The sequence below is a fragment of the Stegodyphus dumicola genome, chromosome 9, assembly GCF_044657685.1.
Source record: "Stegodyphus dumicola isolate Sdum_Otavi_A_Nest chromosome 9, ASM4465768v1".
In the NCBI taxonomy this organism is placed as follows: domain Eukaryota; kingdom Metazoa; phylum Arthropoda; class Arachnida; order Araneae; family Eresidae; genus Stegodyphus; species Stegodyphus dumicola.
The window spans coordinates 171,349,323-171,369,406 of record NC_140776.1 but is presented as its reverse complement, the minus strand read 5'-3'; the positions used below and the strand labels follow the sequence as shown (position 1 = coordinate 171,369,406).

Below are 20,084 nucleotides of genomic sequence, written 5' to 3'. Positions count from 1 at the left end.
CAGCACGTACGCTAGATTTGGCGTGCTGTTTAAATGGGCATGACTGGTTTGCTGGAGTTGGCGCTTTTGCACCTACATTTTCACTGCAATTTTTTTACGGCCCTCAAAACGGAATAGTACCAAAATATGTGCACTACATTTTGTGATGTTATGTCATATTATTGCTAGAATTAGTTTCACAAGTATCCCAGAGAAAATTGCCTGAAATTTTAAAGTATTATTTAACTAATAAGAAATAAATTTAGAAGGAAAAATACGCTAAAAATGATATGATTAACATTAAAATAAATTAATTACTTAAGGATTAAAAACTGAATTACAAAAATTGACAGTATTTTGGTGAATATAGATATATTAAATGGTTAGCCTAGGTGACTATTATATTCTTTTATTTTACTGTAAAATGACAAACAAGGCATTTAAAAAAGAAGAAAAGTTTTAAAAGATTTTGTTTCATATGAGAATGGGGTGGATTTATTTTCTTTCAACATGCACTGGAAATGTGCATCTCTGGATTCTCGAGAGTACTGGAAACCAAAGATGCTGGAAACTTGTTTTGCCTGTCTAAAAGACAATCTGATTGGCATTGCAGAAATTGGCTCTATGCCAGCTGTCCGAATTACACTCACATGATACATCAATACATACAATCAAAATCAAAGACAGCAAGAAAGTGATTGCTTCCAATGTTAGTGCGAAAATTGCTTTTTTGGGGATTGCAGTACGAAATTCCCCTGAGTTTACCATATTTTGATTAAAAAATTTAAATTCCCTAACTTTTTTGGTCAATTTTTGAATTTCCTATTAAATAATTACAATACGTAAATCAGTATCATTTAATTGGTTAGTTAATGCAAAATACTTTTAGGCAGCACTTTTTAAAATGTGGTCAATGGATCTCTTGGGCTCTGAGAAAGAATCATTTCCCTATTTACATGAATATACATGAAACCTTCAAATGCTTATCATACCATAAATGTTATTACTAGCCATGATGAAGAAGAAAATTAAATATGCCAAATATGTTTTTGTAAGCAAGTGAAATTATTATAATCCTTCCACAGCCGTGAAACATGAATCTGATGGTGCAATTGTAATGTGAGTGTTTCAATGGTACTACAGCTTATGAACCTTGATAACTCAGACAGTATAAATGTCAATTCAATAAATGAGCCCAAGCTCAATGAGATCGGTGGAAAAGTGCCAGATGTTAAGCGCAGCAATTGTTCAACGTGTATAATGTCAGTTTCCCTATTTCATACTGATCTACTATTAATTGTGGAAGTGGTTAAGACATTCCCATTAAATGCTCCACTCTTACTTTCCAAGAATAAGGCTATTGAAGAAATTACACAGCAGGAAGCTTAATGCTTCTATGAAAAGTTAATTCAATCACCATCAAATTGTTTTTGGAGAAATTATAGTTACAATCAAAATCAAAGACTAAAAATGCAAGAAGGTTTATATAAAAAGTTGTGAAAATTAAAAATGACATTGGCATACCGTACAGCCTGAAAATTTTACCTCCTCCACTTAATTCCCCTTTGTGATAGGTAGAATGATCTTTTTTTAAGTGGTGTGAAAAAAAGATGTTCCTGAATCAGTTTTAAAGGCTGTCTCTCTCGAAACTATAAATACCAGATGGGAAAGTGACACTTAGCCGAAACCAGTTAGCCGACACGGACACCTAGCCGACAGGACATTTAGCCGACACGGACACTTAGCCGACACGGACACTTAGCCGACACAGACACTTAGCCGACAGGTCATTTAGCCGACATGGACAGTTAGCCGACAAGGACACTTAGCCGACACAGACACTCAACTCAACAACAACTTTGTTAGTTGTTGGTATGATAACATTTATGGTATGATAAGCAACTGACAGGACATTTAGTCGACATGACATTAAGCCGACAATAAATCTTGCTCTTCCCAATGGTTTTAGATTTCTAATACTTTCACATTTCATTACTACTTTGCTCAACACATCACATCCCATTCATTCCCGTATAAAGTCGTTTCACTCCTCCCACTAATGAAATTTTCTTTCCCTGTCAGAAAGTAGAGTGATTTCCCCTACTCCTAGCAACACTGGAACTACTTTTTTTTTTATCTAGTTAGTGACGTTTAACTGGCACGTACCCAATAATTATTTAAACTTATCAATTACAAAATTTCTCGACTTCTCCATAAGTTCAATATTTAAGTTATTTTTTACCTATTAGTAAAATTCATTTTTCGATTCTTAAAGATCTCATGTGCTTTTAGTTATTGTGTTGATTTAGCATTGTTTGATATATATCGCACTGTTTGGTGTATATTGGTCAAACTGTAAAAGTGCTGAAATTTCTCATCAGGGAATATAAATTAAATTTCGAAAGGAAAAAAGAATTTTTTTAGCAAAGTATGGCAGTTACTTAATTGCATTTGAGATCTTTAAAAATTATTCATAAAGCTTCTTCATTTAATCAACTGGGTTCTTTTGAACACTTTCACATCATTAATAATTTTTCCTGTTTACTTAACGATATTAATATTCCAATCTCGCTCTTTCAAATTTCTAATACTCTTATGTTTCATTACTATTTTACTCAATACATCATGTTACATTCTTTTCCTTACAAAATCGTTTTGCTCCTCCTACAAATGAAATTTCCTTTCCCTGTCATGAAAAATCTAAATAATGCAATAAAAATTATTGTTATTCTTGAATTATACTTTTTATAGAAACATATGGTGGTGAAGGGGTAGTTTAGCAAATATATCTTATTTTGTTATTAAAAAGAATTTTAAAAATTGAATTTTTAAACAAGCAAAGATATAAATTATTTGTGACTTCTATAATGAGCTGGCCACTATTTCTGAGATAAAAATTCTAAAACATTTTATTGACCCCGCCTCTCTCTTAAAATACTTGCTTAGGTAAATATTCATAGCAGTATTATTATGTTATCATTATGTTTAATTTAGAAGTAAAATATTCTGTATGGTTTTATTTCATTCATAACTGACAACACTTCTCAAAAGCTATATTTTTCACTCTTCATATATCGAAAACGTTGCTGATATGAAATTCCGGAATCTCCAAAGAGAATGGAAAATCTCCAAAGAGAAATCGGAGGAATCTGCAGAAGGAGGAGCACCGAGCAGGGCGGAGCAAAACGAGACATCCTGAAAAGCCACCGTAATGTGGTGCCATCTCTCGATGCTAGATTTAACTACATCAGTCATGTAACTAGATAATATTATGTCCTCTGTTTTGAAAGTCGCGATGTGTAATTTTCAATATAATAGTGTTACGGATTTGGTATTTAAATAGCTAATGTTAGTTGAATTATAAAATAAATTGTTTTATTCCCCATGCAGTGTAGCGTGTGATGAATATTAAAGGAAAGCTAAGCCGGAAAATTAAAAATACAAGAGCACATGGGGCACATTTAATAAATAAATATCTTTTTTGATTTCGAGAAAGTTCCAGAAAATTCTCGCACGCGATTTAAAATCTTATAAAAGGAGGAAAACTTCTCAGTAGTTGATTTTAGTTAGTTTGTTGTTATTTAAGAGTTTGTTTAGAAAACTGCTCTTGTTGACTAGCGAATTCGCAGATTAGCTTTCTCTAGCTGTTTTAAATTAAGTTCTCTTGAACTTATACCAAATTTAGACTAGTTAAAAGATAACTACAGTGAGATATTGTAATACTGAACGAATATCTGAGGAAAATTAAGCATTTTTGTTGTGATAGTAATAAATTTGTTCATTTTTCATTGGACTTGTGCATTCAATTCAAACGAACCCGTACGCATGCAACAATATGTTATATTGTTTAATGTTTTTCTCATAAAATGTAACTTTCTCAATATCTGTTAAAAATGTATAAATTTTCATTTTACTTTTCATTAATTTTTGTTCTCCATTCCTTCTATTTCTCGTTTTTGTTTTAGCTACATGGTAATAGGGAAATTTTTGGTGCCCATTTTTCTGAATGCAATTATAAAGTTCTAGCCTAAAAAGGCAATTTTTATTGGAAGAGACTGGCTATATAACGATATATAAGTAAAACGGTCACTCTATTTCTGTTAGGCACAGCAGCGGCTGAGCAGTAAAGTCTCTGAACACTGGCAGTTTGGTCCGAATATCGAATCCCGCCAACGGACAGGCTGCATGAGTGTTTTCGTGGTTTTCCCCATGTGTAACATGTATACAAGCCAGTTTTCTTAGAAAGTCCTCCATGAAGTTATTCTTCCTGTTATGCAAATAGCCCTCTGCCTTCGGCATAATTACATAAACCAAACCTACTCCTGGCCGCAGGCCACGAGGTATAAATTCCCGTGCCGGAGTACTATCCCAGATTAATAAATATGCGATGCCTAACCTGTAATTGTATAGGCTGTAAATAGCATTTTAGATTAAAAAAAAAAAAAAGTAGCTCCAGTGTTGCTAGGAGTAGGGCGAATAACTCTACTTCCTAACAGGGAAAGAAAATTTCATTAGTGGGAGGAGCGAAACGACTTTATACGGGAAAGAATGTAATGCGATGTGTTGAGCAAAGTAGTAATGAAATGTGAAAGTATTAGAAATCTAAAACCATTGGGAAGAGCAAGATTCATTGTCCACTTAATGTCATGTCGGCCAACTGTCCGTGTCGGTGAAGTGTTCTGTTGGCTAAGTGTCCTGTTGGTTAAGTGTCCTGTCGGCTAAGTGTCCTTGTCGGCTAAGTGTCCTTGTCGGCTAAGTGTCCTTGTCGGCTAAGTGTCCTGTTGGCTAAGTGTCCATGTCGGCTAAATGTCCTGTCAGCTAACTGTCCTTGTCAGCTAAGTGTCCTTGTCGGCTAAGTGTCCTGTTAGCTAAGAGTCTGTGTCGGCTAAATGTCCTGTCGGCTAAGTGTCCATGTTGGCTAAGTGTCCCTGTCGGCTAAAATGACGTGTCGGCTAACTGGTGTCAGTTAAGTGTCCCGTCGGCTAAGTGGTTGTTGTCTAAGTGTCCGCAACCGATACCAGATATCCTCAGCACGAATGGCTACATAAGTATACCGACAGATCTCAGTTAGATTAGGGGTAAAATGCAGGTGCTGGGATATTTTCAGAAATGTTTCCATTCTATATAACTTTAGGGCCAAATACCATGCCATTTGACAGTGAAGTTGAAGATATTAGATTGGCCAGTCAACAACTACTGACAAGAGCAGAAGACTTTGAGAATGTCATTATACTCTCTGATTCCTGAACTCTCAGAGACTTATAAAAAGAATTTCAGGTTACTGCTATGCTTCAAAAAGAATATTGTACTGCAATGGATACCTTCACGTTGGGATGAGATGGCTTATTTTATCACAGAGAAAGGCACAGGTATTCTGGAATCCACACAAAAAAGGAGATCCCATACTCTTCAATAAAGAGAATAATCAAAAATACTTTGAATAAGAACCAGACAAAATTATCTGAATTTATTAGAGATAACACTTGGAAAGTGACTCTTGAAGAGATTTCTGATTTTCTAAGACGACATGCTGTTGCTTAGAATACTGTCCACCCCAAACTGTACCTTATGCAGCAGTGATCATGTGATGGATGCTGAGCATCTCTGAGTATGCCTAGATGTCTCGGGAAATGTTTAACCCTTTCAGGACGGGCGTCCCATATACGCATTCACTAAGAACGGGCGGGCGTCCCATCCACGCATCGCTACAGATTGCATTCAGAGGACGGGTGATGCGTATACACATTTTAAGCTGGAATGTTTTTCTGAAGGCCACTAGATGGCATCCTATGTCCATTACTTTTGAAATAAACACAGTTTTAGGTTCCTGAGTTTGAGTTTGATATATTCTGCTTCACTTTGGTATTTTACTCATCAGCTCTTTCAAGGGTGGGGGGAGGGGAAAGCGTAAACAGAGGTGAGCTCTTTAAATCCCTGCGTGCTAATGAAAACATTTGCGTGTCTGATTTATATCCAATTCCTTTTCTTATTCTATTTTTTCCTTTACTATATAGCCTTTTAGGGTTAGTAATTGGAGTACTGTTACATTTTGCATTGCCTTCAGATATATTTCTGTTTCTTCTCTTTTTATTTCGGAAAGCCTCACCTCCCGTCTATTATGGCGGGAAGGCGCTATTTATCAGAGGAAGAATACCCTGGTATGGTCAATGAACCATTTATTAACGCAGATGAGAATGATGATTCATTTCCTAAAGAATTAGAAAGTGATACTTTTTCTGAGTTAGAAAGCAATACTTCTCCGTGCTTCGAGATTTACGACACACAGTCTTCATTTTAAATTTTGTTACTCTTACAGTAAATAGTCTTTATTGTATTGTTTTATTAATTTTACACTTTATTGATGGATTTTATCAATTAAAACTTTGGAATAATTTGAATAGTGCTTCCGAAAATTATTTTACAAGATTAGCAATTTTTTAAGTATATTTTCATGTAAAATAAAGAAAAAAAAATTATTAAGTGCTAATTTTAATATATATAAGAGCTCAAGTAATAATCTAAAATGATACGAAAAATTGCGATGCTAGAAACAAAACTTTTTTTTATAAAATTAGGCTTAGCGATGCAAAACCTCCGTCCTGTACGGTGACTGCCTTCGATTTCCTACCGTCCCGCACTAGCATTATAAGCAAAGGTGCGCCGTCGCGAAAAGGTCAACAGATAGAGAACAATCGCAAGGAAGGCTAGAGAACAACTGCAAGCCTTACAGATAAACTGACATTTGTTTTTGATATGTTTGTTTGTCTACAGTTCAATTTTTGATGTTTGTACTTTCTTTTTGTATGTTTATGGTTAATTCAGGGTTCGTACACATTTTTGCACACAGAAATTAAGTACTTTCAAGGACCATCAATGAAAACAATTAAGGACCTATGAGCAAACCGGAACCGAATAAATTCAATTAAACATATTATTTATGCCTGAATTTTTGTAATACCATCCTAAAAATAAAATAGATCCCTAAGTAGTATGTATTATTACTAAACATGAATTAATTAACATAATTATTAATAAGTTTGAGAATAAAATAAACTTAAACTTAATAAAATAAAGCAATTTATCAAGTAGCATTAAATATCTTACACTTATAATAGTTGGACATATTATTTGAAAGAAGATACGTGACATGAGAAGTAAGATCATAATCAGCATGATTCATAACAAAAGACTGAATGTGGTCACAGCTGCTGCTTGTCTAGAGAGAGACCTGCTGATTAGAATAAACCTGAAAGGCCTGATCTAGGCATGGTTGGCAAGTGTTAAAAGTTAATCAGTTAGTCAGGCTCTCTTTGATGCAGTTAGTGTTGTAGCTTCGTGTAGAGTTCCAGGGGTTATAACCCAGTTAAAATACTTTAAGGTTCCAATAAGCCATTAAAGCACCACAGGTGATAAGTTATTTTGTATTATTTTAAGTCTCACTAATTGCAAAGAATAAGTTTTACTTGAATTTTTACATTTTTGTTTTTATCTTGTGACCACAATGCGTATTACTGAAAGGCAATAACTCGCTTTAATATGCAGAGATAATTTTTAAGGGTATGCAGTTAGTTATAAATAATTAAATTAGGTAGTTTGACAACCTTAAACATTATGGATTTACATGATCACTATTAAATTTTATTTTTAATAATATTTGTTAAAAAAAGCCCTATTAAAATCAAAATCTAATAAAATTTCACAGTTTAAAATACATGTAATTTATGACATTGATTCTTAAATGATATTAGAATAATTACACATTAAAAGCTACAAAACATTTATGTTTTGTAACAACAACACTCAATATTTATCTGTCATTTTAATTTGAAGCCTTCCCAAACATTTTGGCTAATTTATATCGATTTCCTTCTCTTTAAGCATCTTTTCTAACAATTAGAGATTTGTCTCAATATGGAAACTAATGCTCTTGTTAGTTTCTGAGTGCTTTATATCCTAACTTGTCATCCTCTCCACAATGTACCTATGAGGGTTTTCTTGATCTGGTAAAAGTTAAATAGTCCAAAACCTCCCAACAGACGTTCATTATATATCATTGCTATGTCTGAAAGTAACTACAACATCAGACAAAGGTTCAAATAAGCCTCTTATTTAAAAAGAACTTAGAACATAAAAGCATATTCTGACGCTAACAAAATCCATTACAGCTCACAATGACGTAATTAAACAAGAACAGTCAAATTCAAACTAAAAATGTGGAGTAGTGGTCAAAGATTATACAATTTAATTTTAATTTAATCTGGCTCAGAAATTCTATCATATGAGGAAATAGGAATGGAAAATTATAGTAAAGGCTGAAATCATAAACAATTCGGTAATTTACATAACAATAACTGCACATATCTTTGAAGAATAATTTTATGTATTCAGTTTCTTTCTTCAACATTTCCTTTTCATTTCAGAATTTTTGGATTTAATTAAGGATTTCTGTTATTCTAAAAAACAATGCATTTACAATGTATAGAAAAGGCCGCTAATTTTATTTCTTTAGTAATATGAACATTTAGAAGAAATATGAAATATACAAAGAAAGGCCGGTTACAGAGCTGATGTAGTAGAATTTTTAGAATTTAGCGACACACCAAACAACAAAATCTAGAAATGGCAAAACATTTAGAATTTAGAGCAGGCATTGGAAGTAGAATTTAAAAAGGCATTAGGCAGCAGAATTTAAAAAGGCATTAGGCAGCAGAATTTAGGATCCACAGAGATTGCATCAGGTGGGAAAATGCCTAGTGCCAGCTATGTGTATGATGCATTAAGATATATTAGATGAATCTTTTAAATTGTATGTTTTCAATTTCTTTATTAATAAAAAAATTCCTTTCTATAATGCCTACCCAAGTGATATGATTAGAAGCATTTTTGATATTTTCCATGCTTGAGTCTAGTGAAAAGTAAAGAAAATAATGGGAAGATAAACATGTTAAGATTCTGGTATCGAAGTAAAACATTCAAATATTATGTTTTCGTTGTTCTTCCAGACATTCTCTAAAAAGTGATAAATTCATTGCAAACTTTCTGCAAAATACATCCATTACATGTTGATACCATGGAGACATTTTTCATTTTCTCACATATTTCTTAAATCTTCTAGAATCGCGGGGTCTATAAATCTTGCCTTCAAATCCTTCTAAACCTTCCAAGCTGCAATGTCTAAAATTCTAACAAAAAATTATCCCTACCAATTCTGTAACAGCAAAAAGCCAGAAATAGTTTGGAAAAAAAAAGGTTAGGTTATTAAGTTATTTAATTACGGCAAAGCACTCGAGGGCTACCTGCCTTAGGGGAGGGATGACTTCGTGGAGGACTTTCGAAGGGAAACTGGCTCGTATACATGTTACACATGGGGAAAACCACAAAAACACCCATGCAGTCAGCCCGTTTGTGGGATTCGAACCTCGGACCGAGCTACCAGTATTCAGCGACTTTACTGCTCGGCCACTGGTTGGCCCCGGGAAAAAAAAGGTAGTTTAAAAAAAAGGGAAAAAGTGTAAAATTAATTTTATAGAGACAACTGGTGCATATTCTGAGAATTTTGAATAGTCTGAGAATTTTCTATAGAAATTGACCTTAAAATCGTCAAAATGTTGATAATTTGCCAAATTTAGAAAGTTTAATAAAAAATTCACATTTCCAAAAGCGAAAAGTTGTTTAAAAGCTCTTTATTAGAAAAAATGAATTTCCAAATGCTTATGTTTCACTTCTTGCTTAGAAACTCGAGTATTACATCATTTATATTAGAAATAGAAACAAATTATAACCCATGAACCCATTGAAAAGATAGCCATATATGTCACTGAATCGCCAAAAATATTCCTCCAAAATGCTAATTCACACTCAAAATGGCAGTCGTAAAAACAGAGAGAAATTTCAGATGATTAAAATTAAGGACTTTTAAGGACCAAAAATTGATTCCAAAAAAATCTAATGACTTTTAAGAACTGTACGAACCCTGTTAATTGTTTCTGCTTGTGTGTTTGCACTGAGTCTTTTCACTCTGGCGAATAAGAAATTTTGAAAAAAAAAAAAAAAAACTATTAGCACTATTAGATAATTTTCTTATTTAAAAAACAGATCTGAATAAATGCAAAATTTACCAGTATTAGTGATTAAATACGAAATATTATTTATGAACATTTTTGAATGAAAACTGGTCCTTGGTTTGAAGCTGTCATTTATTTGATTGAATATGGCATATATTATTGCTATTCTCAGCAAAAATGGCAATATTTGTAACACAAAATTCTATTTCTTAAAATATGCATGCCTTTCTGAATTTTTTGTCTAAACATTATGAAACTACTTCAAAATTTAGAAGGAACAATAACTAAACTATTTAAAATTTTGCTTGCACACATTTTTACTTCTTAACATACCTTACTTTCACCGACTTTTAACTGTTTAAGAATATAATCCTAGTTAATTCGTTATTTGTAATGTATGTAATTTCCTTTAACCCGAGACACATCCGACTGACTTAACTGTATCAATCTTATCGAATCCATTTACATTCATCAATTTTATCGAATCCATTTACATTCCGGCAAAGATATATAATTATTGTGCATAACTGAGTATGGTCAAGTCGATTCAAATTGTTTGTGTATTTAGTGACATTTTATGCTGTTATTGCATACGTTCAAAATGTTCAGATGGTGATAGCAAACATGAATATTCTGGTGGGTCAGATATTGAGTAACATTTAGATGTTAATGAGAGTGAATCGTCTAGCTCCTCCTCCTCCAACGAATTAAAACCACATATGACTTCTGCTCATTAATGGTTTATGCAGAATGCAAAAATGTTGATTCCACCAATGTTTCCCTTTGTTGCAAACACAAAAATTAATTTTCAAAAATAAGACTGAATCACTCTTCTAGATTATTTTAATCTATATTTTAATTACAAAATTATTGGTATGATAACATTAAAAACAAACAGGTACGTTCAGCAGTTTTTAGCAAGTAAAGCTTAATTTTGGTCCTCATTGGCAAAAATATAATTGTATTATAATTAGGCACATTGGTTTCTCATTGGTAAGTGGCTTTCATATTGATTAAGTGGTTAAAGTGGAAAATGTTTTAACACTTTGTACAAAGCTGGTTGGTTCGTTAACTGCAGCAACACTGGATTTGCATTTACTACACATGAAACATGGCAGTGATTCCTACTTATGAGAATAGATTTCTGGCCACTACTGAATTATGAATTTTGACAAAACAGGTTAGGTTATGTGGATATGGCAAAGCACATAAGAGTTATCTGCTTAAAGGAAAGGATGTCTTTATGGAGGACCTGAAAATTGATAATTCTTAAATCACTAAAGAAACTTCTTATAGTCAAATTGGCTTTTAATGCTATTACACATGGGTCACAACTACCCCTGCAACAGACCATTCACTTGGGTTCTAACCTGGACCATATACCAATATTCAGTGGTCTTAACTACTTAGCCACTGGTAGAGATAGAGACAGGAACAGAGAATTACACCATTGTTCGTGAATGTCCTGGATAACTTTACTTTGTACTCTGATTCTTTCTGCATTTCACTAAACAGTGTGATTTTATTCACTGTATGTCTGTATACAAAGCCAGTGGTCTTAACTACTTAGCCACTTGCATAGATAAGAGATAGGAACACAGAATTACACCACTGTTCATGAATGTCCTGGGTAACTTTACTTTGTACTCTGATTCTTTCACAATTCTATAAACAGTTTGATTTTATTCCTGCATCTCCGTATACAAAGCCACCCCTAATATGGCTTCTTTCTACAACTTTCCAACATCTATTGATACATTTATGTTATGAATGTTAAAATAAAACAAGATCAAGCACAAATTGCATGTGGCATGAAAAAAATGCCAAGCACAAAATGTACAGAAATAACAAAAAATGTTACAGAAGAAAAGTAAAAAGATAACAAAACATATAATTTCTGGTGGTCACATTTCTCCACTTGCTATTAATATACATTTAAAAGATTTTTTATTTCCTATATACCAATGTTTCATAAATTTTACAAATAAAAGTGATGCAAACCATATGTAATATTCATTCACAAAAAGAGATTTTACCTTACCACAGAATATGTAGATACAGTTCCAAAATGCATCTGCATATCAATAATGAAAGTATTTAGAGATGTAACATCAAAAGTAGCAACATCAAGTGTTTGGCAATTGGCAACATCGCCAAACACTTTCACCACTGATATACAGATTTATTTTAGGTACTGTTCTATTATCAGGACCGGATTCAGAAATGTATGTATGCATGCATGTATATATGGATGGATGGATGTGTTCAAGTATGCATGTATATATGTAAGCACGAATGTATGTGTGTGTATACATATACACATATATGCACATACATACACATAAGCATTCATTCATACATTTCTGAATCTGGTCCCGATAACAGAACAGTGGCATATTTTATAATAATTTTCACATGATGTTGCAGGAAAATAAAAGGCATTTGGCTAATCTTTGGAATATGGTAACAGGTAGTTTGGCGACATTTTGGTAAGGCGATAAAGGTTACTAGCTAGGACTTTAGTAGTGTACATGGATAAAGTCAAGAGTGTGCGCAATGCCAATTTTGTGTAATTCTGGGATGTTTTTTTAAGTGAAAATAGGTTGATGTGTACATGGATACCGTGTTGTATGTGCAATTCTTAAAAACGCGGCAAGCAGTGAGCGAATCTGCACTTTCTCCCAATTTCGCACCTAATCTTCGTCATGATTAAGCACTTTTGTTCCATAAAAGTTCTAGCATAAGCATAATTCGGCTAGCAGATTGTTGGAAAAAAATGTTGAGTAAAAAAAAAAACTAGCAGGTTGCTGTAGCAGGGTTGGTCGCCAAATTTTCGCCAACAAATTGCCAAGTTACCATAATCCGAAGATTAATCAGGCATTCATGTTAGAAATTGGTTCTACGGTCTCTGGCTAACAAGGAGCATTTCTCGCAACGTTATGGTTCATTTACACTTGGAAAGAATTCATACTTATTAAAGAATATCAAAAGGCAATTAACTCTCTGAGCATTATGACCAGCTTTATCCGGTCAACAGAAGTTTTGCTACTTGACATATATTAGCTTATAATTTAAGATATTTTGCTTTCTTCATTTCTTTAATAATGTAAATATCATCTTAATGAATGTACCATAGTATTTATGAAAATAGAGACTAACATAAATAATTATACAAACTCAATTAATAAATGCTGTTTAAATACTGGTCATGATGACGGATCTAAAATCCTGCGCCACTCAGAGAGTTAAAATCATGCAAAACAATCGTTCACAGGAATAGTTTTGCTGCCTGTACAAAGCACACTTAGATTTCAATCAGCAGCTGATTTTGGAAATTAATCATGAAAATGGTGATTTTCTTCACTACCAATTACACTGAAGTGACAAAAGTCATGGGATAGCAATATGCAAATATGCAGATGGCAGTAGTATCACGTAGAAAATGTATAAATGCGAAGTGCTTTGGCAGGGCTTTCACTTGTGTTCCAAGTTATTCATGTGAAGAGGCTTTGAAGTGATTATGGCCGCACGATGAGAATTAACTGACTTTGAAAGCGGAATGGTACTTGGAGCTAGATGCATGGGTCATTCCATTTTGGATATCGTTACGGAATTCAACATTCCGAGTTCCACAGTGTCAAGAGTGTGCCGAGAGTATCTAATTTCAGGCATAACATCCCACCATGGACAGCGCAGTGGCCGACCACCTGCACTTAAAGACCGAGACCAGTGACGTCTGCGTAGAGTTGTCAATGTACACAGACAAGCAACACTGCATAAAATAACCGCAGAAACCAATGTGGGACGTATGAGGGACGTGTCCGATAGGACAGTACGGCGAAATTTGTCTTCCCTGGGCTATGCCAGCAGAAGACCAACTCGAGTGCCTTTACTGGCAGCACGACATCGCTTGCAGCGACTCTCGTGGGGTCGTGAGCATATCGGTTGGTCCCTAAACGAATGGAAAACCGTGGCTTAGTCAGATGAGTCACGATTTCAGTTGGTAAGAGCTGATGGTAGGGTTCGAGTGTGGCCCAGACCCCACGAAGCCATGGACCCAAGTTGTCAACAAGGCACTGTTCAAGCTGGTGGTGGTTCCATAATGGTCTGGGCTGTTTTTACATGGCATGGACTCGGTCCTCTGGTGCAACTGAACCAATCATTGACTGGAAATGGATACCTTCAGCTACTTGGAGATCACTTACAGCCATTCATGGACTTCACGTATTCAAACAACGATGGGATTTTTATGGATGACAATGCGCCATGTCACCGGGCCACAATTGTTCGCGATTGGTTAGAAGAACATTCTAGACAATTCCAGCGAATGATCTGGCCACCTAGATCGCCCGACATGAATCTCATCAAACATTTATGGGACATCATCGAGAGGTCAGTTTGTGCCCAAAACCCTGAACCGTCAACACTTTCACAATTATGGACATCTATAGAGGCAGCATGGCTCAATATTCCTGCAGGGGACTTCTAACGATTTGTTGAGTCCATGCCACGTCGAGTTGCTGCCGGGCAAAAGGAGGACCGACAAAATATTAGGAGGTATCCCATGACTTTTGTCACTTCAGTGTATATGAAATGCTTAAGTGTCTTATCAACCACACAGTATACTACATTTCAGTGTTATTGTCAAATATTATTTTTAAAGAAATAACATAGTGAATATAAAAAATGTAAGGCAATACAAATAAAGCAGTGTTACCAACTGTTATTGCCATGTATTATTTTTAAGGAAATAATATAGTGAATATTAAAAAAAAAACCTACAACAACACTTAACACTCTATCGGGAATACAAAAGCTACGCTTGTTTTTAAATATTTGTATTTTGTGATTTTGCTGCTAAACTTTATATGCTGTAAGAGCGAAGAAAGTGATGTTTAATAAATAATGTTGGTAAGACGAAAAAAATGGTGCATAGTTATCTTGTGACCAAAGTGCAGAATCGCCCACTTATTTGTTTGGCGCTTTCTACGAGATTACGAAGAATTGGATGTTTGTCAATTTTCTTTGACTTTTTAAGTGAAAATAGGTCAATGTGTACATGGATAAAGTCAAGAGTGTGTGCAATGCCACTTTTGTGCAATTCTGGGATGATTTTTTTAAGTGAAAATAGGTCGACGTGGATACCGAGTATGTGCAATTCATAAAACCTGCCAAGCAGTGAGCGATTCTGCAGCTTCTCCCCCATCTTGTTATGAAAACTGTAAACTGAGATGATGAACTGAGAAAAACAGAAAAATATATGGAAACATTTAACACTATAAACTAAAACTCGAATTCTAAAAAAATTTCATGATTTGACTGTTAAATTGTATATACCATAAGTGTGAAAAAAGTGATGTTAAATAAAGTTTAAAAGACAACAAAAAGGGATTTTTATTATTGATTAGATTTATATTTGGAATATGATAACAGGTAATTTGGCAACATTTTGGTAAGGCGATAAAGTTTACTACTTAGGACTTTAGCAGTGTACATGGATAAAGTCAAGAGTGTGCGCAATGCCATTTTTATGCAATTCTGGGATGTTTTTTTAAGTGAAAATAGGTCGATGTGTACATGGATACCGTGTATGTACAATTCTTAAAAACGCGGCAAGCAATTTGCGATTCTGCACTTTCTCCCAATTTCGCACCTAATCTTCGTCATGATTAAGCATTTTTGTTCCATAAAAGTTCTAGCATAAGCATAATTCGGCTAGCAGATTGTTGGAAAAAAATGTTCAATAAAAAAAAAAAAAAATTTGCCTTTACTTCGTGAAAACAAAATGGCATCCAAACAAAAACTAGCAGGTTGCTGTAGCAGGGTTGGTCGCCAAAAAATCGCCAAGTTACCATAATCCAAAGATTAACCCAAAAAGGGCATAAAAGGCCTTTAACTTTCTGCTGTGAATCGTTTTTAGTTTTTTTTTTTTTTTTTTTTTTTTTTTTTTTCGGTCCACCATGCTTAATATTGCTTATATTTTACAACAAGGGCTATCTGCCTAATAAAAGCATTGCATTCATGGCTCAAAACTGACTTGCTTTCGATTTACATATGAAGAAAATATCCTACAACTACCAACTCAATAAAGAGCTATCAGCATTTTATAGCTTTAATCATTTAGCAATCCATATGAGGAGTATATGATTTTGTAGCATTTATGCACAAATGAAAAATTAAAGTCAAAACTAGAATAAGACACCAAAAATCAAGAAAGCAGAGCTGTGTCAATGCACTTATATATTACATCACAATATTAAGAAAAACTATACTGTCCTTACCATGGATAGCTATACTGTAAATAATCATTTTATAATTCTTGAATAACTAACAAAATGTTTCTTACCATTTTAGGATCAAGCACTCCATATGGTACTGCTTCATGAGCATTTCCTTCATATAAAGCCATACTCACACAGCAAACATGAGCTTGCTGACGTATCTCAATAGCACTTTGCAAACCAAAGCTAATTTTGGAGCTACACAATATGAAAAAACAAACAAATAAAGATGTCATGACATAAATAAAATGTTACTTTCTGATTAACTGCACCTCCACAGAAAGTCAGAACAAAGTGATGACTTAGGAGAGAACTGCTAGCTTGGATATCTTAAACTCTATTACAATGATGAATCTAATGCCACTACATTTTTTTTTTTTTTTTTTTTTTTAACATTCATCAAAAAATAAAATAATTAAAGTGTTTTTTTTTTTTTTAACATTCATCAAAAAATAAAATAATTAAAGTGTTTTTTTTTTTTTTTTTTTTAAATTCCTGTGATTCTTTGTGTTGTTGTTCTCTTTATGGCACAGCAATCTATTCTTGCTAAAAACATACAATATTTTAACATATAAGTTAGTGAAGGCTTCGGTTTTCAAAGAGTTAACAACAGAACCATCTTCCTAAGTGCCTACATATGCATTTCATGATAAATTCTGGTTAATTTTCTATAATTGGAGTGAGTGCCAAATTTGGCGAGAGTTTTTAATTTGGGGCAATTTTGGTTTAGTTGTGGATTCCAGCTGTATGTTTTCCTGTGACAAACCTAGAGCTTTATTTTGGCGATTGATTCTACCAGAAGACTATTTTTTTTTTTTTTTTTATAATTTAATTTTGAAATACTGTGTTTGTTTTTAAAAGTTTTATTGGGCTGATCTTTGGAATATGGTAACTGGTAGTTTGGCGACATTTTGGAGGCGATAAAGGTTACTACCTAGGACTTTGGTCATAATGTGAGAAGTACTCAGTTCCGATTACGCATTATTTTGTGTGAGGGAAATGAGAGATCATGAGATATGTGACATTAATGGACGAGTATTTTCATGCATTTTCGTGAAATTTTTCTAATTTATGAGAAAAAAGCAGTGTACATGGATATAGTGAAGAGTGTGCGCAATGCCATTTTTGTGCAATTCTGGGATGTTTTTTTAAGTAAAAATAAGTCGACGTGTACATGGTTTGATATTTTAATTAAATAATATTTATTTTGTGAATTTTATGTTTGTAGGAATTTGGTATACGTTTCAGTTGAAGTAAACATGCATGGAAGTAATTTAAATATTTGACACTAAGTATTTGTAATCATTTGTAATGTTTGCGGTATGAATTCGTTGGTGACGTTTATAATGTAATAGATAATTTAGAGGTAAAAGTTTTTGGATATTTTATTTATTTTATACATGGAAATGTTCATCCTTGGAAAGGGTATATACTTTTTTGTGGTCAGGTAATTTCATATATGTGCTTTTTACAGAGTTTAAAGATTCACAGAATTTTTTTGCATTTTCGTGCAAATTTTTGCAATTTATGAGAAAATAGCAGTGTAGATGGATAAAGTTAAGAGTGTGTGCAATGCCATTTTTGTGCAATTCTGGGATGTTTTTTTAAGTAAAAATAAGTCGACGTGTAAATGGTTTATGTGTATGTGCTATTCTGAAAAACGCGCAAGGAGTTTGCGATTGTGCACTTTTTCCCAATTTTGCAGTTAATATTTGTCATGATTAAGCAGTTTTGTTAAATAAAATTTCTAGCATAAGTGTAATTCGGCTAGTAGATTGTTGGAAAAAGTGTTCAGTAAATAAAAAGAAAAGAAACATGTCTTTACTTCGTGAAGACAAAATGGCGGCGAAAAAAAAAATAGAAGGTTGCTGTAGCAGAGTTGGTCGCCAAATTTTCGCCAAAAAATCGCCAAGTTACCATAATCCAAAGATCAACCTTTTATTGCTTAATATTTACAGGAGGTTAAGCTGTTGTTCGCACGAGAATGTTGGATTTCAGATGACGTGAAGTTTATAATTTATCAACACTTTCATTCAATTTTTATTTAGTTAACGTTTTCCATGTAAGTTAATTTTTATTTTATTTTATTTTATTTTTAGTTCTGTTTCTTGCATGTGGCAATTGAAAGATGTGAAATGTTTAAAGTTTTGAATGAAAATTCTTTAGTGTGTTAAATTCCCCGATGATAGTAACTTGCGTATTTTTGTGAGTTTATGATACATCCGTTGTAAGTGAATTTGAATATATTTACTTGGTTGACAATTTTGGAGGAGTGTTTCTGAGGAAAGTGTTTTACAATTTATTATTTTAGTATTCATTATACTATTTTATCATAAATTACATAGAGAGGATTATGTTTTTACTTGCAAAGCTCATGGACTTTGTTTTACTCATCTAGTATTTTATCATCTCATTTTACTATTCTGTTTACATAAAATAACGGTGTTTTACAACTTCAAAACTTAAAAGTTACTATTCTGTTTAAGTGTAAAAATCCTATCTTAGTGCTCTCATTGCTACCATAAAAATTTGCCAAATTTTGAAGGCCAAAATAGTCTGATGCCAACTTATCCCACTTATGGAAGATTAGCCTATTCTTATAACAATCACCTGCCTGAAACATATTAATATATCCCCACATAACATATCTGAAAAATATATACTCTGCATTATGTATGGTCTTACTGTACTGGGTTGAAAAAGAAAGTAATCAGAAAAATTACCATTAAGTTGCAAAAGGACAAATTCACATGCACTCGCACACATGTGTGCTACGTAAAGTTTGGTTTGCCACATAAATATTCTTTGGTGACATGATGCTGCATCACCAATATTTTTTATGAGTTTTTGGTGGTAGGGCAGATAATCAGAAAAGAACTAGTAAAGCATTAATTAAATTTAAGAGACACACATTACTTATTTACAAAACGAATAACAATAAAATATTCGACATTTCTGACAAATATTGAAAGACCAAAATTAACGAATTAGATAACTAATTTAAAAACAGAAACAAAGAAAGCACTACATACTAATATTTTTTCCAAAAAGATAATTAACATTTATTACCAAAAGCAAAGGAGTATATGAATTAAATAGACTAAAAAAACGAATTCGTTAACTATATACGTACACATATTTAATCATAAAGTATATTAAAAATACTTACATTTTCTTCGAGAGATGAGACTCTCTGAACTGCTCTTTTACCATGATTATAATATTATTAACCGAAATTGATCTTACGGAATAAGAAAAGAAAAATTAATCACACATTTACCAAAATACTCAATTTATGAACCGTACTATACGCACTGCGTTTGAGTTATAACAACACATGGGAACTGGATTAAAAGCACCCAATGCAAATTCGCAATAAACATGCCATACATTCGAAAAGTTGCGAAGAGTTGTTTTCCGACTAGTTGTCTTGAGCTGTTTGTTTACATGTGTATTTCTGATGGGGCTTGGATTTCCTGATGTGTGGACTCGTAATTATTTTTTTAATTCTTTCACATATATTTCAAAATCATTATAAAATAAAGACTATATTTTATTTGAAAGTTACTGTCCTCGCTAGAATCTTGTCTGCGCTAGCAGTGGTTAATGGGGGATGAGACCAGTGACGTTACAAGATGCAGCAACGGGTGTAATCGCAAAGTCAATTAAGTGTAAATGAGTGAATTTTGGTTGTAGCTGTTATTCAGGAACGTGCACGAACTCAATTAATACAATAATAATTTAATATGTTCATTATAAT

General features: G+C 33.3%; 1 protein-coding gene across 1 annotated transcript in view; it reads right to left on the bottom strand.

Moving 5' to 3' along the window:
- Polr3A (RNA polymerase III subunit A) overlaps positions 1-19,732 on the bottom strand; it is a 153,204-nt gene extending 133,472 nt beyond the window's left edge. The window contains exons 1-2 of the mRNA XM_085824342.1: positions 19,494-19,732; positions 16,390-16,522 (exon numbers count right to left, since the gene is read on the bottom strand). Coding sequence (XP_085680468.1) covers positions 16,390-16,522; positions 19,494-19,537 — 177 coding nt within the window. The 5' untranslated portion in view covers positions 19,538-19,732. The remainder of the gene's footprint in view (positions 1-16,389; positions 16,523-19,493) is intronic.
- Positions 19,733-20,084: the final 352 nt, after the last annotated feature.